This window comes from Notothenia rossii, assembly GCF_949606895.1.
Source record: "Notothenia rossii genome assembly, chromosome: 1".
Classification (NCBI taxonomy): Eukaryota; Metazoa; Chordata; class Actinopteri; order Perciformes; family Nototheniidae; genus Notothenia; species Notothenia rossii.
In genome coordinates, this window is record NC_136912.1 from 88,156,234 (window position 1) to 88,178,034 (window position 21,801).

General features: G+C 40.0%; 1 protein-coding gene across 3 annotated transcripts in view; it reads right to left on the reverse strand.

Annotated features, from left to right (window-relative positions):
• The window catches only part of atp8b3 (ATPase phospholipid transporting 8B3), a 48,970-nt gene that overhangs the window by 11,241 nt on the left and 15,928 nt on the right, over positions 1–21,801 (reverse strand). For 2 of the 3 annotated variants that reach the window (XM_079679928.1, XM_079679929.1), the window contains exons 2-27: positions 17,924–18,015; positions 17,674–17,787; positions 16,629–16,727; positions 15,932–15,993; positions 15,019–15,091; positions 14,778–14,848; positions 14,362–14,453; positions 14,093–14,251; positions 12,998–13,086; positions 12,353–12,546; positions 12,061–12,269; positions 10,920–10,951; positions 10,239–10,395; positions 9,680–9,868; positions 9,455–9,567; positions 7,833–8,000; positions 7,215–7,326; positions 7,042–7,117; positions 6,832–6,955; positions 5,650–5,836; positions 5,118–5,341; positions 4,930–5,013; positions 2,594–2,818; positions 1,573–1,711; positions 1,180–1,310; positions 522–683 (exon numbers count right to left, since the gene is read on the reverse strand). In XM_079679928.1, coding sequence (XP_079536054.1) covers positions 522–683; positions 1,180–1,310; positions 1,573–1,711; positions 2,594–2,818; positions 4,930–5,013; positions 5,118–5,341; positions 5,650–5,836; positions 6,832–6,955; positions 7,042–7,117; positions 7,215–7,326; positions 7,833–8,000; positions 9,455–9,567; positions 9,680–9,868; positions 10,239–10,395; positions 10,920–10,951; positions 12,061–12,269; positions 12,353–12,546; positions 12,998–13,086; positions 14,093–14,251; positions 14,362–14,453; positions 14,778–14,848; positions 15,019–15,091; positions 15,932–15,993; positions 16,629–16,727; positions 17,674–17,787; positions 17,924–18,015 — 3,377 coding nt within the window. Of the gene's footprint in view, positions 1–521; positions 684–1,179; positions 1,311–1,572; positions 1,712–2,593; positions 2,819–4,929; positions 5,014–5,117; positions 5,342–5,649; positions 5,837–6,831; positions 6,956–7,041; positions 7,118–7,214; positions 7,327–7,832; positions 8,001–9,454; positions 9,568–9,679; positions 9,869–10,238; positions 10,396–10,919; positions 10,952–12,060; positions 12,270–12,352; positions 12,547–12,997; positions 13,087–14,092; positions 14,252–14,361; positions 14,454–14,777; positions 14,849–15,018; positions 15,092–15,931; positions 15,994–16,628; positions 16,728–17,673; positions 17,788–17,923; positions 18,016–18,812; positions 19,207–19,406; positions 19,655–21,801 lie in introns of all 3 variants that reach the window. The other variant, XM_079679930.1, reaches the window with a different exon arrangement.

Below are 21,801 nucleotides of genomic sequence, written 5' to 3' on the forward strand. Positions count from 1 at the left end.
TGACCTCAAGAGAGTGATTTACACCAGACATCCACATCAATATTGCTGAACTGAAACAGTTTTGTAAAGAGGAATGGTCCAACATTCCTCCTGACCGTTGTGCAGGTCTGATATGCAACTATAGGAAACGTTTGGTTGAGGTTATTGCTGCCAAAGGAGGGTCAACAGTTATTAAATCCAAGGGTTCACATACTTTTTCCACCCTGCACTGTGAATGTTTACATGGTGTGTTCAATAAAAACATATAATTGTTTGTGTGGTTTTAGCTTAAGCAGACTGTGTGTGTCTATTGTTGTGACTTAGATGAACATCAGAACACATTTTATGACCAATTTATGCAGAAATCCAGGAAGTTCCAAAGGGTTCACATACTTATTCTTGCAACTGTATATGATCCAATATTGTCCCATATCAAAACCCCTAAATGTACCATTGTCATTATTCATGCGTGATTTGGTGCATCACTTGTTCTTCATGTTGATCTGGAGCTGTGAGTCAGTGGGGTTATTATCTGCGGTCACCTGCTCATCCACCGTGGGCACGGTGCTGCGGATGCAGGTTCCTGAAGAGATGAGGCGCCCTGGCCCGGCCCCCTGGGAGAGGGCGTACGACGAGCGGCGGAGAGACGCTCCTCTTCTCAACCTCGACCTCAGCTCCACCGGCTGAGAGGACGCGCTGTGGACCTGCAGCACAGCCAGGTGAGAGAGACATTAATCAGCTTTACAACTGCTTCTGCTTTGCGTTTATAAGGAATCAATACCTAGGCGAACGGCAAACCACTCACCCCATCGCATATAAAAGACGCTAAGATTGGTAGCACGCTTACAGGTCCAAAATAACATAAAATGAGAATCAGATTTAAATCATATCGAGTTGGTCCTCAAGTCAAGCAGATATCGTTTTAAACTCACTGTTAACTTGTTGAAAAACAGTAGGATCGACACAACTATACAAATAATCAGAGCAAAATATTACATAACCATAATTATAAAATAGTCTCAACGCTTTATTTTATAACATATTGTTAAGAAATAAATCACAAGAAACTAGAATAAAAAAGATGAATGAATAAAAGACGGATGTACAGGAGCTTGATTGCTGTGACATCATATCAATTGGATAATTTTTGCATTGCATCCTTGTTTCTAAATTACATTTCTTCTTTTCGTGCAGTCTTACCTTGTGTTTGTCGTGCATGTTAAAGATGACATTGATAGCCAGAGCGGTCATTGAGGGTAAAACGGCCGTCCAGGTGGTGAGCAGAGCTGTGAGCCACACCAGTGGATCAATGAAGGCCCTATCAGAGGCTCCTGATGAAAAGCACACACAGAGCAATCAAACCAGCTCACAGGGGTGGTTACACATCATCAGATCAACATTTTGACTATAATAACATTTTTAACTGTGTTTGGATGTATGTTTTGTCCAACAATTGTTTTTATATTATTTGACCCCAAGAGTGCAGAAGTTCATGCTGTAATGGGTGTAACAAAAAAACACAGCCTGGAGTAACATCGCTCAACCGACAGAAATGAATGGAGTAAGCTTGCGGTGAGATGAGGAGAAGTGTACCGAGAAAGAAATAGTCCCCGGGTGAAGCTTTAAACAGACGGGTGCTGTGGGTGATCCTGGAACAGATGAAGAACATCACCACAGAGACACACACCGCTGCCACGTTCAACCTGGTCCAGTATCTGGTGATCAGAGAAATCTAAAAACACAAAAAGAAATATTGCCATCTTGATATGCAGCCTTCCTCCTCACGCTCTGTCCCCAAAGAGTCCCCAACTAACCGTAAGATTTCTCTAATGACCACCACATTTGGAAACTTCCCCAACCTGCTTCAAATATATGTATGCCTATAATCTATGGTGGTTGGATACAGTAAGCGATGACAATGATAAGCTGCGCTCCTGCACCAAACACGAAATTGTCTTCTAGCAGCAGTTGGCAATGCGTGTTCAAGTGTTTGTCGCTTTGCATGTAGGCCTGAAGGACGAGCTGTTTGTTTGCTACTTTCAAACTACTCTGCCTGTTCTCTCCAAAGTTGCCTACCCCAACTTTTAATAAAGCTTCGTTTTCTCATGAGTTCAAGGACTAAGCAATTGATCATTCATCACAATTTCATCATTTAATTGTCATCTGTCAATTTTGGCAACTGCAGCTGAAGTTAATAAAGTAGATTCCATAATTTCTAAATGAACAAATATATCAATTAAGTTCTCTTTTCTAAATTTGATCAAATGAGACTCACAAGACAATATTAGTCAGGCACAACAAATTGTTTGTAATTTAGTTTCAGTTTATAATGTTTAATACACAGACACCATCTTGTGTTTTACTGCATTTAAATGTAAAATGGAGAAAAAGCTCCGTAGAGAAAGATGTATTTATTGCATATGAACTAAAAAACATCCAATTTCACATAATATGTAATGTCATTGAGGGTGCAGAGATGGTGGATTGTGCAGCAATAATAATATTTTATAGCATTCCCCCTGTGTTTTCACAATATATTTTTGTATAACATGTTTTAAATTATGATTAAATCTTCCTGTGGTTCCCTTGCATCCATACAAAATGTGATCATTACCTCAACGTTGGCAGTGAACGTTGCTGCCATGGCGACAGTCACTGCCATGGTCTGGAAGTCATAAGCTGTGTTGTGAAAAACTCCAAAAGGGATGAAGAAGAAGACGAGAGAAGAGTACACAGCATAGAGGAGCGATGAGATGAGAATGAGAGGGCTGGAGAGCTCCTGTCTCTGTCCCGACCGGTACAGCTCAGGCCACTTCAGGCTGCTCTCTGCATTCACATCCTACAACAGAAAGAGGGAGGATGAAGCTTTATGACTTACATTTGAGGTATCTCAATGATTTCCAATATTACAATCACAATTCATGATTTAAAATATAGGATAAATGATAAACTGTCAGAAACTAAGCCATGCTCAATCGGAGTGCCACAAGGCTCAATTCTTGGACCGCTGTTGTTCAGCATATATATTAATGATCTCCCATCTGTTTGTGAGGATGTGGACGTCCAGATGTATGCTGACGACACAGTGGTTTACACTCATGGGAAAGATGCTGAACAGGTTGCCTCTAAGCTCTCGTCGACGCTGCACAAAGTTGCTCAATGGTTAAATGACTCGTGTTTTACTTTAAACACTAACCAAACAGTGACAATGTATTTCACGAATAAGAAAAAAACAACCACGCATCCACAGCTTCGTGTGAATGGTAAAATAATTGAAAACGTCAATGAGGTCAAATACTTGGGAGTGATCTTGGATGCCAATTTGACTTTGGAAAGCCATATTAGAAGCATGACCAGAAAGCTGAAATATAACATTTTCAAATGTAAACATATTAAGAACTCATTAACCACAGAAGCATCGAAAACCTTTTTGCATGCCATGATACTATCACATTTTCACTACTGTGTAACCTGCTGGTCCCAAGCAACTAAGACTGCTATGAGACCACCTGAGGTTCTTTATAAACAAGCCTTAAAAGTTATGGATAGAAAGTCATTACAACACCATCATTGCAATATACTGTCCAAATACAAACTTTTCAGTTTTGATAGTCTTGTTCTATTTTCCCGAGTTCGATTGGTATTCAGAATCATTCACAATTCTACAACACCACCATTGAGGGGCTTTTTTCAGTTTCGCCATGAGCAGAGTTGCTGAAACTCCAGATCTTCATCGAATGCAGATCTAACCATCCCTCTGAGGCGCACTGCCTTTGGACAATCAGCATTTTCGTTTACGGCCATCAAGCACTGGAATACTCTTCCAGCTGAACTTAAAACCTGTACTGATTTTAACTCGTTTTCCCATGGTGCAAAAAAAATGATATTAAGCAACCAGTCATGCCAACATTAAATTACACTGTAATCTGAGTTTTTTTTAATTTTTAAATTTGAACTGTATTGTCATATCTTAGATATGTTATTGTATTTAAGTGTATTTGAAGTGTACTAAGTATTATGTTCGTAACCCGTATTTAAATCAGGCTTTGTAATTATTTGAGTGACCGAGATCATGTAAGTGTACTATGTATTAATTTATTGAGCAGTACTTAAATCAGGTTTTAAAATTGTTTGACTGATAGAGATCATGCAATGTTATTATTTTTATTGATTGTTATGAACCTGTCTGAGGACCACAGATGGAAATTAGCTATTAGCTATAATCTGGCATATTGCATCTCTTCTCTTTGCTGAGATTAATGTTTTTGTATGCATGGTCCTTCTATAAATAAATAATAATAAAAATAAAAATAATAAAAAAGACACGGTCCGGAGTGCTTAGAAGTTCAAACAAGTTAAATAAGGTGCTCTTCAGGGTAAAAGTTGTACCGAAGGGTAGATTTGGTTTGTAGTTAAAAAACAAGAAAGCTATGATGACACATGTTTTAAAACACATTTACAAACACTCTTTGCAGGTACACAAAAATGTAAAGAAAAAACGAAAAGTCCAAGGCACACTTCTAGCTAAATGTTTTTTAAAAGCCTTTATTCAGATGTCTCCTTCATGTTGAAATTCCTAAAATCAAAGGCTTTCAGGTACTTTAATCGGTATGGCAATGTTCATTTAAAATAAGGATGTTATTTTTTATGCGGCAGAAATCTGCTCACATCATGCTTTATCATGATTCTAATCATTTCCGAACCAATTGAAATACAAAAGAATAGATAACACAAAAGAACAACCAATTCATAGTGGCCCTAACAACTTTCGTTATGGTATGCACCCGTAACATGTATCTGCATATTTATGATTTTAGAATATCAACATGAAATATTGATTCCATTAGACTTGAATTTTTGCGTGAAATATTCCTTGGACATTTCCTGTTTTAAAGAATTAAAATATGATTATTGAATACATGAAAATATGCATCTCCTTAACCGTCTCACCTGTTCAAAGAAGGCCAAACACATAACTGGGAATGATGTGTAGATGACGCTGTAGAGACCAATGAACCATGTCTCATATAGAGACTGCAAGAGAAGAATAGATGGTGGAGTTAATGCAGGATGATTATCTCTATATATATGAGTTCAGTTCATTATGTAACATTCAGTCTCATCCATGTAGAGCTAACCTGAGCACTGAAGCCGTTGAAGAAACCAAACCATATGTGCACCAGAGCAAAGCCACAGGTCTTAAACAAGAAGTAGCGCAAGAAGAAGGAAATGCGCCTGTAGGACCAGCGGCCGTGGACCAGGAGCAGCCGCTGCAGAAATCTGAACTGGGACAAAGCAAAGTCTGCGTTCTGCACGGCCTGACCCCCCTCCACTCCTGCAAGGCCCACGCCGACATGAGCCGCTGGGGATGGCAACAGTCGGAAAAGGCATTGAAAAAGAGGAAGAACATCAAAGCAGAAAGCACACATGGACAGGGTGCTAAGAGTCAAGTAGATCTATATAGTATTGTTTAGTTGTGTACTTATTTCATTACAAATTTGCATAATTTCAAACCAAAACTGTAATATTAATCCTGTTTAAAGTTTGGTATATTTTGTAGAATCCTCTTTGAGCATACGTAAGCTTTTGTTGTCTGCCAGAAGATTGCGGTCTTAAATTGACCTATTATCCACTTTCAAGCGACGCTATTGTGAGTTTAACCTGACTTACTCTTGATCATGTTCACGTCATTGGCACCGTCCCCGATGGACATGGTGACGGAGCGGGTGTGTTTCCTGACCAATGAGACGATGTCAGCTTTCTGTCCGGGTGTCACGCGACAGCAGAGCACCGACTGACACTGCTCCGCCAGCCTCATGAACGTAGCCCCCCACTCAGGCCTCTGGTCAAACTCTGCCTGGAGAACAACACCATCAAACAGCTCAGATTAGGTTATAGTTAATGTTGGGAAAATACTGAATATACTTTTCTAATATCAGTGTAGCGCATGATAACAAAGGCCCTACGTAGCTGTGTACGTAACCGGATGTATGATTACCTAGAAGAGCGTCAGGACACACTGTTTTAGGCATACGGTAGCTATGTAACAACGATCAACATGATGATTCAGCCCCTAGAGAGATAGGCATATGACTGTCATGTTTATTGCTTACGCAGGCCTTAGCTAATCCGAACTGTGGCTAGAATACTGCTTTGAACCGGTATTCTTCCATCTTGTGACTGTAACACCCTCTCTTGTATATAAGCATGTCAAGGACACTATTTTGTCCCATGCAGCTCTGTATGTGATGACTACTTCCATTCTTGCAAGGATAATACATACATGTATCCTCATATTGAAGCTCAAGCCGGTGACGAGTGATATTTTTCTAACAGTAACTTCACAACAAATGTTGAACTGTAATGATGTAATTCTGTATCACATGACATCACATTTCTTGTTCGAGTTACAGTTGAATGAAAATTGTTCACCACTAAACCAAATCAACTCTTACACTCAGAATTTTTAAGCATGTTTGAATGAATAAATATTTTAGTGTTAAATATGTTTTTTTAATAGTACATTATGTATTTAGGCTCCTGTTCTTTGCCCCTTAAAATTTCCTTGAAGTACCTCACCGACATTTGTAATAATTGAATCAAGAGGTTAATTATTTAAACCATCGGCCTCGCAGTCTGCCATTGGACAGTTTAAAGCACAGCATTACATTTGGGGCTGCGGTTTATGTCCAGTAAATGACAGTTGAAAGCCATTACACGGGTACTTTAACAAAGAGTGAAAGAAAGGTTAATAGGCAATTTCAAAACACAGCCAAATCTTCTGCAAACTATATGATGACAGTTATTCATCATATAAATGTGTAACCTATATCCTGTATGTCCAGTGTTTACCAGCTCAGGTCCAGTGAGCACCAAAGCAGTCTTCGCTTCAGCCGTCTGCTTGTCTACAGCCCACAGCTCTGTCTGCCTGGCCTTGAAGAAAGTGACCCCTGGGTCTGGGGACTGGAGTATCTGTCTGCAGGGGCAAAAACATCCAAAGATCAATGAGCTGGTGTGAGTGTGTGCATGTGTGTGTTTGTGTATTTGTTAGTCTCTGCTAACCTGAGCTCCTGCCATTCCAGTAATCTGGTATCAGGATCCAGTAACTTGCAAGAATATCCGATATTCACTGCAGTCTCTAGAAGAACGAAGGGGCAGGAAAGACAGAAACCACAGTGAGACATGAAGCGAAAAAGCGGTGCCACTCCAAATGATGCTACAGTAAGACACGATACCTTTTTTGTCCCCAGTGAGTACCCATACTTTAAGTCCAGCCTGTTGAAGCAGAGCAATGGTCTCAGGAACGCCTTCTTGAAGTCTGTCCTCTATCGCTGTCACCCCAATAAGCTAAGAACCATAAGAGTGCAAATGATCTTTAAGCAATCCTGAAGGATATTGGCTTTTTTACGTAGCAAGAAAAGGATAAAAAAAAATACTATAAGGTTGATAACATGAAAAATGCACATGATTTGCTTTGAAAAGTAAAGTGTCTGCAGTAATAGGCTCTAAGGACATCATTTGTATGTGGTTAAACGCTAGCAATCCTCTTATTTGCCTATTCTGCAATGTTTTTACTGTCACACTAACACAGTAACAGTTGGACAGTGTCAATGTGTTGCTATGGAAACAGAATGTTGAGAGCAACTCTTGCTTGATTTGAGTCTTTGCAGAACAATTTACATGCACAAAAACCTAAAAGCACCCGACAGGAAAGGGAAAACCCAAAAAAGCATAATAGGGCCTCTTTTTGGGAATTCTGGGAAAAGTAAAAGGGAAGAAAGAGATAATGGCAGGCTTGATTTAAAGATATCCTGTGACATGAAGATGAAAGATCCCACCGAGGAGGAGCCCACCTGCAGATCTATCTCCATCTGATCATAAAGCTTTTCCAGCAGTGCGTCGCGGTCAGAGGTAACCATGGTTGCAGATTGATCCAGAGCTTTACTCCACTGCTCCCATGATGCCTCGGGAACAGATCGAACCGCAACACACAAAGTCCTCAGACAGGCCTGGGAAAACAGCTGACAGGAGACGAGTTCACACGTTATTACAGGTTCCAGAGATGGCAAAAGTACACACATCCTTTACTCAAGTAGAAGTACAGATACTCATGTTTCAAAAGTAGAAGTACTGACTAAACTTCTTTACTCAAGTAAAAGTAAAGAAGTATGGGCTTCGAAATGTACTTAAGTAAAAAGAGTAACTGACCTCCCTTTATATTAATAGAACAATAATGTCATTGTTAGCTAATGAATGTTTCGATGCTGAACAACGGCAACATGACAACGTTCTCATTGGTCCCTCTTCTTTAGAGAAGACCAGGAAATGATGGATTCACGGATCGTGTTCAAATCAATAGGCACGCAATGACTCTAAATAATAATGATCACGCCACCAAACACACATTCAAACTAAAGGAACAAACCTGTGTTGAAAATGTAAGAAGTAGAAAGTTCAGGTATTTGTGTTCAAAATGTAAGAAGTAAAAGTAAAAAGTCGTCAGAAAAATAAGTAGTGGAGTAAAGTACTGATACCAGACAAAAGTACTTAAGTACAGTAACAAAGTATTTGTACTCCATTACTTCCCACCTCTGCGGGCTGTATATTATTCACTGAGTGACACGTCAGGCAGCATTTAAGAATTGACAAAGGAAACATGAGATCAACCCTGGGGTCTTGGCAGGAATGCTTTAACTCTCAGCTGGGCCTGATAAGTTCTTCAAACTCTATTGATCAAGAACTTTGAACTACTTTGAGTCTGAGATGATCCATGCAGTGTGTCAAAGCTAATAGAATTGATGGAAGATATTGTGCCTTCAGTACAATGTGACCCATACAGATAATCATAATCTAAACATCGATTTGTTTGAAAAAGGACTATATTTGGATCAACAACTTGCACATTTTAAATACATTTGTAGAGACTTTCCAGAAGCATAGTCAAAAACACCCTAATGACTTCATTTTCTGACTTTTCCTTTAGCCCATCTACAGTTTCTAGTATTAATTGGTTCTCATACCTGTGTCATTGTATCTTTGTTTGTTTTATTTGTATATCACTTGTCTCCTAAATGATTGTATTTAAATTAGCTTTTATAAACTGTTCCCTGTTGCTTACTCTTGATTTTAATGTTTTGTGTAAAGCACAGATTTGAGTTTTTGTTGAAATGTGCTATATGAGTGAACTTGACATTTCTTTTATAAGGTCCGTGAAATGTAGCACATTAATATCACCCTGACATATAACTTTGATTCTCTGACTTTTCATACAGCACTACCACAAGGAACACCTCACGATGTTAACGTATTGAGATATTCAACAAATGTTAACATGCTTAGTACAGTGCCAAGATTGTGAACTCTTTAATTTTGTAACTTCTTAATATTGCCATGGAGACCAAAGATACTAACACAGTGTCATAAAAATAGTAGTAGGCTCAATAAGAGCAAACATTTAGTAGAAACTCCAGTTCACCTCCAGGGCTCGTTCAGTCCTTTCCTGATGCAGACAGTCCTTCTGCAGTCTCTCCAGGATCACTAGGTCGGCCCCTTTACAGAACAGCTTTAACCCACCCTCAGGCTCCCGCACTGAGAGAAAACAAATAAAAACAGTATGTATAATTTATTTAAAAAAGAAGTTGAACTTGTAAATTATAAAAGATTGTAAGATTGAAGTGTGTATTACGAGTGCTGCTCTCACCAAGCACTGACATACGTCTTCTGTGACTGGTGAAGTCCAGCAGAGCGAGCAGCTGATACTCGCGAGTGACACCCAGCTCGGAGACAACGATAAAGTCTCGTGTCCTGGAGAGAAAGACCCAGCCCAGCTCCCTCGCTGCCCCAACGAGAGCTTCCTCATCCGGGGACGCAGCCTGGTAAACTGGAGCCTCTGGAGGAACACACAAGGTGGATGTAAACACGATGTCTGCAAGGAATATTATGTTATTATCAGGTCAAACCAGCGATGGGGATGTAGAATCAATGTGAGCATCCTTTCAAGTTCTTATTTCAACATTTGAAAAGCAGTGCCTCGAAGTTCACATACAGGTTCTTTTGGTTTTAATTGTAGCACCCCCATCAGGTCAATACAAAACAAACAGTGGAAACATGAATCACACGCTGAGAATCTCATCAAATAATAAACCAGCGCTGTCTGAGGTATAACCTGAGGTTTAGCACTTTTTCTCAGATGTAGGATGAGAACTGAGCTACTTTGATCTGGATCACAGTAAAAACGGATACTTTCACACAGAAACAACCTTCTTTCCACTCGGCCATGACAGTGTGGCAGACAGACAGCGCTCTGAGGAACTGGCAGCTGATTGGACACTGCTGTCCTCTGAGCTTCTGCACCAGGCTGGGAGCCGACATGAACAAACCCCCGCAGGAGAAGGGATTCCAGCTCAGGTCCATGGGCTGCAGACATACAGGAGGGAGATGGTGCATCCAAGGTTAATCTGCACTGACGTTATTAGTCTACAAGTCTTATTATTCTTATCTTATTATTCATTTTATCTTATATCTCTATTACTTATGCTGAGTAGGTTATCTGTTGTGTGAACTTTTGGGTTATTATATGTATTCTCTTGCCTATTTGACATTACATACAGTATGCCATATGTGTGCCGATACATTTTTATATTTGACCTGAATAGGCTTTCTTGTTTTCTGTGCATTTTGTGTTGTGTGCTATATTGTTGAAGCAACTTTGAGCTGCAACCTGTAAACAAAGCTAAATATTATACAGTGTTGCAACTGTGGCTAACATGAAGACAGTCTCATGGCCAAATGGTTACAGAAATGTTGATGGAAAAACAGGCACTTAAACAACAGAAGATATACCGGTACTACAAAGGAGGAAAGAACATGCCATCTTTGCAGCGGGTTGAAATATAAAAGAAAGAAAACGAGACCCAGATTTGAGAGCAGTGCTATGGTACCTCTGTGTCCTCTGCCTTGCCTGATGCATCACCTGTGAAAGAAAATCCTTTTATTTTATTTATTGACCAACAAAAAGCATTTTGAATAAATAATGACGGCTGAACCAGGAAGTGGCTCGTACATATGGTTTGATATGATTCTAACTAGTTTTGTTTTTACTGAGCAGAGTCGGGGTTAACCATTCATTAGACAGAGTCGCTGTTTGTTCGATGAGAGCATGGTTAGTGTCTCCTGTTGGGTCTCTTGAGGAAGTCTTTGCTCCACTGAAAGTCAGCGAGGGAACTTGTCTCTGGGGTCATTATCAAACTCTGTTACCTAAATGGTTAAGGAAGCTAATTACTTTGTCAAATAACAGGGTGCAATCTTCTCTAAACATGAATTTGGACAAAGACTGGATTTTTAAAAATATGAATAGTGTGTTATTATTGTGTAACTTAAAGATGAGTTAGTGTGAACAAGTAATTACACCATGGATAGGGGTGGTCATCTTCAGTCCTTTTTTTTTTAGATGTTATTCAACTATTGTTCTCTTTGTTCTTTGCAAGGACATCTGATTAATATTATTAATGACTTCTAATGTGAAGCTGTTTTCAAAATGGGAGAAATAATTATGATATTTGTCTTAACTTTAGAGTCAACATGACTACTGCACTCCTGTGACAAGGTTGGCATGTACAATTCATCTTTCAAATCATTTTATGTTTTGGTTCAAAAGTCTGTGAGTGGTTTGAATTTTAATTTAGAGCGAGCCATGCAGCGTAAGGTCAAATATATGCTTTGTTTTTGTAATAAGTAAAAGTGCTGGAGTTGGGGTTGATGTTATCTTCCAACAGATATGATAATTTATTAGTAAATAATGCAGCACATCCAATTCTTTCTTCTTTTTTTTTAAAATAATTGTTGTTACACACTCACTCTGTCTTCCTTCACTCATATGCTAAGTGTATTTCCTTTGTGAAAAAAGAGAAACACACATTAAACCAAGTTAAATATACATTTCTGTGCATTCTTTTTAAAAGTATTTTTGTAGAAATTGCGACAATATTGTTATTGGGATTTCTTTTGAAAATCATGTCTCGAAAATCTGACAGCCCAAAACAGAAACATATAAAAATACTAGCTAGTTAAAACATGTTTTACCATAGACCTCCCCAGCTATGCAGCACTGTCTGAAGAGCAGACGGTTCTGGGTCAGTGTCCCAGTCTTGTCACTCAGCAGGTATCCCACTTGGCCGAGCTCCTCGTTCAGTGAAGTGTTCCTGGCTTGGGCCGGTCTGTCGGCCTGCTGCCAATACATCTCCATATCCCAGCCGATAAACAGGCTGTGGACCGTGTGGATCACCTCAAACCTGTGAACACACACACACACAGTCAGACAGTAAACACAGCTGTATCAACCCTGCTAGAGTGAATCATCTTAGATGGAACTAACGAGATGTAGAGCGCCATGGGCATGGCCGGGCTGAGCAGGATGATGTAGCTCCAGAAGATGAGGAACCCGGTGTAGACGGGGTTGCCGTTAATCACCAGAGCAGAAGTAGGCCCTGTGTGGCTCAGGACCCAGCTGGAAAACACGCCGGCGCCAATGGCAAGGAGCAGAGCAACCAGCAGCACGGACAGGATGATCTAAACATCAAATTCAACTTTATTTGTATAGGCTTCACAGATTAACAAACAAAGAGGTTTTAAAAGATAATTAAAATGTCAAAAATATTATAAAAAGACATGATAGAACGTGAAACACAAAAGCAGTTCATCGACATAAAATAAAACAAAGACAGTAAAAATTCAATAAAATGTAGGACTCCGGAGGAAAAACTCTTAAACTAGTTAAAAAGCAAGGTCTTCAACACACTCTTAACATTTTGGACAGTCTGCCTCCCTAATAAAAACAGTAAGTCTTGAGTTCCAGACACACACCGTTTAGAATAGTGTGTGTGTGTGTGTGTGTGTGTGTGTGTGTGTGTGTGTGTGTGTGTGTGTGTGTGTGTGTGTGTGTGTGTGTGTGTGTGTGTGTGTATCTTAAAGTCACAAGATATCTCGTGCTCGTCACCCCACATGCCCTTTGCCCACTCACCCCGATCACCACTTGGTTAAAAACTCTCTCCATCCGAGTCCTCTTCACTCTCAGTTTCCCGCAGTTCCTCAGGATCTTGCTGTCTGCGCCTGTGTGCGGAGCAGAAACTCTTAGATGCTACCGCTCCGGCCGCTGGTCCGAGCAAGTTCGGAGACCACTGTGCAGCCAGAGGGTGAAAGTTCAAGCCCTGGTGTCAGTGAGCATCCTCCGACGTGCCCTTGAGCATGAAGCTGAGTTTCTACCAGTTCCGGGGGGTGTCTGACCCGGCTGTGGAGAGGGTCAGCGGGGAGAGAGAATTTCCCTTGCAAAGATCAATAAAATATGATATCACATTATGTTTTCCAGTGATGTTGTCTCCAACTCTCAGACTGCTGAAAGTTAAAATGACAAATGTGTGTGCCATGTCTTCAAAGATGTTCAGGGGACAAACTTCCTACAACAACAATACTTCAACCTTGATCACGCATAATTTAAAGTAGGCTGTGTCAAGTGTGTGTGTGAGGAGGGTGAAGAGTTATAATCAGGCTGAACTGGGGTCACACCGATAGACAGTCTCTGATGAATGATATAAGCCCCATCTCTGGAAGAATTTGATCTATTGATCTGCTCCGACCGAACTGAAAGGGTCATCCATGACACCTCTGCATGGTCCAGTAATATCCGATCAATGATCACTTAAAAGACAGAAGCAGCCGGTTATCTGCCCGACGTTAACAGACCCACATTTAAGACACAGCTGCAAGAGTTAAGTACTGTCCATAATTAGCAGTATAATGCATTCCACATATTACAATTTGTCTTTGAAACAAGCGGAGGCCACAGTAGAAGGGGAAATGAGGATAGGTGGCATGGACACAGCACATATTGTAAGAGTGTTATCTCTGTTATCAAACGCCTCGATGGGGCATAAGGCCACGTCTCAGGGTTTCTCTTGCTCCTGTCTGCTTCTTAGTTTAGACTCAACAGACCAGTTGGGAAGTTTCTACTAACCATTTGCTAAAGGGAAATACAATCTTTCTGTTAACTGAGTCAATGCACAGAAATATATGTTCATATTCTTTTTTCCTAAACTAAATAGGTTTTTGCTTCGAGTACCAGTGTATACGGTCAAGCCGTAGGCGAACTCTGTGTTGCGTAGGACGGTTCCCCTCAGGAGGATGTGCTCGTTGTCCAGCAGAAGACTCTCTCCTCGCCAGTGCATCTGGCCTCTGAAGGTGTACAGGCGATTGTTTGGCTCCTCACAGAGAACGACACCTGGAAAATTCAAAGTTGAATGCGCTGTTTCTTAAGACGAGGAATGTCTTAAAGAAGTTTACTCGTCTAGTTTTGAATGAGATTTTCTTTAATGGAAAACATTTATTCACCATCAAAGGCAGCAAGGGTCTCCTCTGAGGGGTGGGAGGTCAGCTGGTTGTGTGTAGCACTGAGCGCCTGTCTGAACTTGAGATTACTCTCTCTGAATGAAGAATTTTTTTTTTGTATATTAACACTTAATAGTTGCACAAGAGATAATGATGAGAAGCTTAGGGACTATGCAGTTACACGCATAGATGAAAATGTGGAAATGTCTTTACTCTAAAATAAACCTTAAAGCACTTCTGTTTTAAACTTGTAACAAAAAGTAGTATCCGTTTGTTTTGTTTTTTTATATGTTACTACTAAAACATGTATATTTATCATAAAGTGACTACATAAAAACATGCACGTTATTACATGATGAATTAAATCCTTCATTTTCGACAGAATAAGCTCAATAAAAAGAGCAGAAAGAGTTTCTTACCCGTCGATATCTGCCGTCTCTACATAGCAGAGACTGTGAGGTTCGGAGCTACACAGGAGGAGAAGGTCAGCCTGCGAGGAAAGAGAGGAAACCGATATTTATCATTTAAAAGTTTAGCAGCTCTAATGCCGACATTTCTCACTTAAAGTTATAAAAGATCCCACCTAAAGGGTAGGTCAGATTTATTTTGGTTTTTTCTATACTTCTTTTAATTTAATGTTTCATCATTTAGGAATCTCACAGGGATGACTTGGTCTTTGTGGATCCGCAGCACATCTCCCACACACACATCCTTCCACTGCGCTCTGCTGAAACTGAGGCAGGACAGATGAGGAAGGAGCAAATGGGGAACAAACAAAACAAGCTCTTTTATTTTATATAATTTGCTGTTCACAAATCTACAATGCTACCATGTATACACACAACACAAATTAACAGACAGAAGTGTAAACAAAATCCACTATCACATTTTAAATCACCCTAACCCAAATGGAGGCCATTTTATTATATATATATATATAGACATTTTTTTTATTCATTGGGATAAACCCCTTGAGATGCATCATCTCGTTTTCAAGGGGGTCCCGACAATCGCAACAACTTACAGACATACAAAAACAAAAAAACAAAATGCAAAACATGACACACATGACAAACCATAAATATTAGTATGTTATATTATTTTTTAAAACGCTTACTTTTTATCGATAAGTAAAGTCTTTACAAAACATGGTCTGTGCAGGCCTTTAATTCAAATAATATACATTCAAGATCAATAAAGTAAACGTATTATCCATAGAAACAACTAAATATTCTCTTCTTTGCAGCTCTCAAGCATTAACCACACTTTGAAGGGTAGTGTACAAAAATGTTTTAAGTGATGTCTGAATACCCAAGAGAAGACACATCGTCTGGAGGGTAACGCTCTCAGGCAATAAGCCGAGGCAACAGTATCCCTGAAGACGGGAGAAGATGTCATCAAGAGGCTGGTCATAGTTCATGTCTTCCAATAAGTGTGGAAAATGTTCTGGCCCTGCTCTAATGCACAGCAGGACCATATAGGGATTCACTCATTCACACTTCATTAGAGGTTCATTAGAGGGCCGTTTCAAACTGGAAGTCCTGAGAGAATAACACATCGTCTTTGTCCTCACCTCTGGGAGTCGAGTACGTCACAGGGTCGGGAGTTAATCTCAGAGTCGCTGCGCCTCCTCGCCTGGACATCAGATGGGCAGAGTGAGACCCAAACAGATAATGAGAGAAGAGAAGGAGATAGATAGAGAAGTGAGACACCGATGGAGAAAAAGAGTGATGGACAGGGAGCGTGTGAGAGGGAATGAGGGTGGCCGTGAAAGGTTGAACAGGAGAGAGGAGAAAGGAGAAACGCCATTACGGGGCTCTACAGTGACACCAGCTGGGAGATTTACACCCTCCACTAAATGATTAGTCAATAGAGAGGGGTCAAGCAAGCGTTTCACCCAGAGCTGTTAACGACCGTAACTCAGTGATGCACTTAACTAGAGAATTCTCCATGCAAAACATCCCGCCTGCATTTCAAAGGAAAAGCTTTAATGATGGGAGAGAAAATTAAATGCTACTGGGATGACTGGTTTTGTCAATGAGGAGAGGACAAGGAGTCAATGTGGACAATGAAGGAGAGGGAAGAGTGCGCACAATCTTAAGTGCCGGGTGCATAAATGCATGAGTGAGGCCGGTCGTATATTTGCGTTTTAAGATCTAGCATTTGTGTGATTGAGGGTGGGTGGATTCATCACGGGGGGGATATTCCCCCTACTTAGACTCCACCCACCAGGAGAGAAAGGGTTACTACGGAGTGGTTGGTGGTCTCACCATGTCGTTGGCAAGGTCTTTCAGCCCTCTCACTGACAGGACGATGAGAAGCGGGAAGATGGTGATGTAGAAAGGTATGGAGGAGATGACAGGGACACACTGGAAACCACACACAAGCATGGGGAAAACACAGAAGGGAAAGGAGTCGCATATACCATACGCACACAATAGACTAAACAGTCAAAAGCAGGCCTTGAATTTAGAGGATTTCTGTCAAACTACACGAGGCAAATTTAAGTTAAGTGTTTGAAAAGCATGACATCCTGTTTCAGTTGAGGCTAATTTCTTACCCTCCTTTAATTACAGTACGGGAATTACCCCCTCCAGGCACTAAACTCTACCAACCAGTCAAGTTGGAATTGAAATCCAAGTGTAAAGATGACCACTTCCTCATTTATCTTGGAAAATGTCCTAGTATTTGAATTCATGAGCTATGGCACAAACATATTTTGTGACATTATAATGAATTTTACCATTAAAATAACATCAGTTTAACCATGGGTGCAAGTTGATGTCTGTGATGTCTAGAAGAAATTCCTTTAAGGTGTTTCTGAGATATCACATTCAGGCCAATTTTACGTGCAAACCAAATACATTTGCAGAGCCGTAAGAAACATTTCTACAGTTGTATTAGACTATTTCATATATAGCTGGATATGTATATCCCAGGTTAAGGAACATTCCATTTTCCATCCGTTTTAAGGGGCAACAAATATCTTTCATACACAACTAAATAATGTACCTCAATCGCCAGAAAAAACATTCGACCGCTGTACGATAATGTTCACATTTTATAAAAAATGTTTGCCTCTTCCTGCACTGTTTGTAATTTGTTAGGTCTGTGTATTTTAAAATGTTGCAAACAATACAATAAAAGAAACATATTGGCATAATTCTCCTAACTTTGGATTGTCTGCACAATAAAAAAACAATTTTTGATCCCACAATATTATAAAATATAAGCTGCTGCTGTAAAATAACAATAATAAATAACATATTTTATAGATTGAAAGCACAAGAGGCAGCGAGAGAGAGGCAGTCTGACCTGCATCACCACCATGAGGAGGAAGTAGAGATTGGCTGCTCGCTGAAACTGTTCGAACAGCGTCAGGGGCAGGAAGGTCAGGGGGGAGTACTTGTAGCTGCGGACCAAATTGTCCTGGCAACAGACACAAACAGTAAAAGAGACAAACACAAGGGAGACGTATGTATTAGCACATTAACATGTGTCTCAATGTATCAGCATGCCAACAGGTGTTAGGTTACCGTGTGGAGGGGAGGAAGCACCGACTCACCGCATATCTCCCCCAGCGGAAGCACAGACAGGATTTCATCTGTTTGTGTTTGTGATGCTTTCTGCTGTTTGCCCTCACCTCCCACGTGAGGCCTGTCACTCAGAATCAGAATCAGAATACCTTTATTAGTCCCACAGAGGGGACATTTACGTAGTTACAGCAGAGAAAATAGCCACCGACAGCTTAATGTTATACATGGTACATGCATTAAAAGTACCAAGTTATGATAAAATAACTAAACTATAATAAAAAATTACATAATTTTCAAAATACACATCCTGTAACAGTTCTTAGGATTTAGCAGCCAGGTATATATTGCACGGTTATTAACGGCATATATATATATATATATTTCACATAGTTGGTTGGTATTTAACAGCAAGGGGTGTTATTGTCTGTGTTGTGTTGTGGTGTGTGTGTGTGTGGGGGGGGGGGGGGGGTTGTACTGTGCTGGTAGTATAGTCTGACCGCTGCAGGAGGGAAGGACCTGAACTTTAGCTCTAAGAGACATTTACACGCAATCATGTAATGTATCATTTACAGCAGACAACAGATGGATTTTAATGTTCAGGCATAAGTAGTGTACTGCTGTTCACTGTTAATACACCTCAAAGGGATTCTTGCATTGCCTAGTCAGAGCCTCAAGAAGGCGAAGATGTCTAATAGCATATGGTGGAGAAACATGATGCCCCTACAGTAGATTTCAATTGAGATAAAAGATCACATGCAGGCTGCTTACCTAAATATAACCATGCTAATTTGAATTAAAAAACACTGATACCTCTATGGTACCTCTAATGATTCAAAGTCAACAGTGAGATAAAGCGACAGTGAGCAGCAGGTGGAGAGTAACAAAAATATGAAATGGAAGATATCAAAGGAAACGTACCAGATTCAAATCCCTCCATGGAAATGATGCAGAAGAGAAGCTTGTCGACTCAGGTTATGAAGGAGACAACAGAGTGATAGGGCCGCTTGGTTCCTTCTAGTCAAAATCCTTTTAACTCATTACACTGTTACCATGCTAACTAACATGCAACAGACAAAAGGCTAACATATCAGTATGGCTGTCCAGATCAGACTTCGGTACTAGTTGTAACTTTACAGACCTTACCCATCCCTGATTCACCACTCAAACTAAATGTTACTAAAGTGAACAGAGGCAACTCGAGGCTTGTTTTCTTTATGATGAAATACTCAAAGATGTAACAACTCCTCTGGATAAATCTGCAGGAAGCTGGATGAGCAATCCCGGCTGCTCAGATCCAACATCTGAATCAAACCTGCAAAGGATTAACGTGGAGATAAATCAACTGTAATTGATGACACACCATTTACCTCTCAAGCAATACATTTGTTAATTAAAACCCAAAAAAGGACATTAAAATTGTATTTTCTCATTTATAAATGCTTTTTTGTAAAGCTGTTAGGAGTGTTGTTGAAATGAACCATAAGCAGCGGATTATAAATAACACACGCTTACCTGCGTTGTTAGCTAGTGCTATCCATGGGAAGTGTATAGTGCTAGCAGCCAGGCGGCAAAGCAGAGCCATCAATCATGAAGCTCTAATGTCCACCGCTGTAACACGGTTGTATTCATAACCATTATTCAGCTGGTTTACATAAAAACAAACCCGCTCCACGCATCTCCCTCTTCGACTGTGTGCTTCAGGCCCCGCCCTCATCTCGCTCCCAGGTAAAGGCTCAGGTATCGCACACTGTGAACCTCACCTAACGAGGGGAAGCGGAGTGGAGGAGGGGCGCATAGACAAGAGAAGAAAAAGCAGAACAAATCACTGAACTGTTTAGGTTATTTTATGCAGCTATAACAACGACGAAATGTTTAGTCTTTGGAAGCAAACCAAGATTAACTCACCTTTCTAACTAACATTAAACGGTGTCACGGAAAGCCTGTTGTGACAATATGGTAATCTGGGAGTATTGGTTTACAGGAATGTACGACACTATGCATTCAGACTGAGCAAGCATGACAACCACTGCTCTCCCCCACTGCTTTTTTTGGCCTATGTTCCCACAATCGCTTACTAAAAATGATAATCATACTCTAAATAGGAATCAAATGTGTGCAATAAGCAAGAGCCCCAGACCCTATTAACAGTGGGCTGTCAAAAACACTCAAAAAGTGAAATTAAAGTGTTACATTGCATTTTTTAAATAGCATATTTTTAATTAATATGCCCTTAAAAACCGGACCTTACGGAACATACAGTATATAAAGTGCCTCAGTAAAGAAACTGGACAAATTCAAGCCATGGATTTTCTATTTAACATGCTGTAGTTTCAAATGTGCATTCTTCATGAGTCTAATGCCACCTGGTGGAGGGTAGCACCCACTGCAGTTTAACCATCAGATGAAGGTCACAGGGGGTGAGAATTTGACAACAATAGCACGTCTGGGAAAAAAAGGAAGCTTACTGAATGTATAGGTTCACTAAATGTCAGTTAAATGTACTATTTGTGGTTTCATATCTTTGTCTCTTCTCTTCCCACAAATGCCACATGTCAACAGCTAAAGGTGTGTGTATCCTACGTCTCTACGTCTCTATGCGTGTGTGTTTGAGTGTGTGTGTGTGTGTGTGTGTGTTCGTGTGTGTTCGTGTGTGTGTGTGTGTGTGTGTGCGTGTGTATGTGTGAGCGTGTGCATATCTAGGGCGATCTTTCCTATCTGATGTTACAGCTGTCTCTGCAGCACAGTGGTTAGGGAGATGAGCCGATGGTGCTCAACAGGCCAGGCTTTTCCACCACAGCTTAACCGTTGCTCCCTTCAAGGCTACCTCACAACATTAAACACACAGGAGAATAGGCCTTTAAAGCCTGTGGGGGATTGTCAAATGTCTACTTTGCAAATATGGGGGGAAAGACAAAGGATATAGTTAAATGAAACATGTATGTACTTCACATTTCATTCAGTCATTTAAAATAACAGAACAAATACACAACCAAGCTAAATAGAAAACATGAAATAACTTGAAATATTTATTAAAATAGCTTTAAATATATAAAAAACAGATTCAAAAACATCTGAGGAATAAAATGCTTAAATAAATGCTTTAATAGTTTAAAACAATACTGTCACATTGAAAGAGCTTTCACTCTAAATGTTTCTCCTGATAATCCTTGATGTAAAGCGCCCTTCCTAGAATGTTTCAAATGTAAGAGATGGGGAACACTATCCACAGTTCTTATTTGCAAAAAACAATATATATTTATGGTATTATATCGATATCTTTCAAGCCTGATATGATTTGTTTCCTTCATCACTTATTCGGATTCGCATAAGAAAGGGACTTCTTCACAGTAAGTCAAGACACAATAACTTAAAGAGAGACTTAAAACATTTCATCATATCCTTTAAATTATGTCGTACCAGGGTCGTAACAGTAAGCCACATCTAGGACCCTTGTAGCCGAAAAGTAAATACATATAAACCATGTGTGTGAACAGTTTGTTTCTGCTAGTGCGTGTACAAAAAGTAACTGGCAGGTCAAACAGTATACCTTAAGTTTATCTCACATTACTCGGACAATAGGAACTTAGCTCTGTTCAAATTAGTAATACTTCTTAAGTATTTCAACACCTTTAGATGTACCAATTGACAAAACGTCACACTCCAAAAATTCAAGGTCACATCAAGATCAACATTCTCATCGCAGCATCAGAAGCCAGTGAGAACAAACACAAGAGGAAAGGATGACGAGGGCTACTTCCTCATGTTTTGATCTTCACAAAATGGAAATAAGAGCTGTTCAAACATGTCATGTCAGTAAAGCACAGTGCGGTTTGTTTCTTGATTGTTATCACCGTGCCGTTGTCCACAAAGATTAACCAATGATCTAAATATTTTTTTTTCTCTTAGG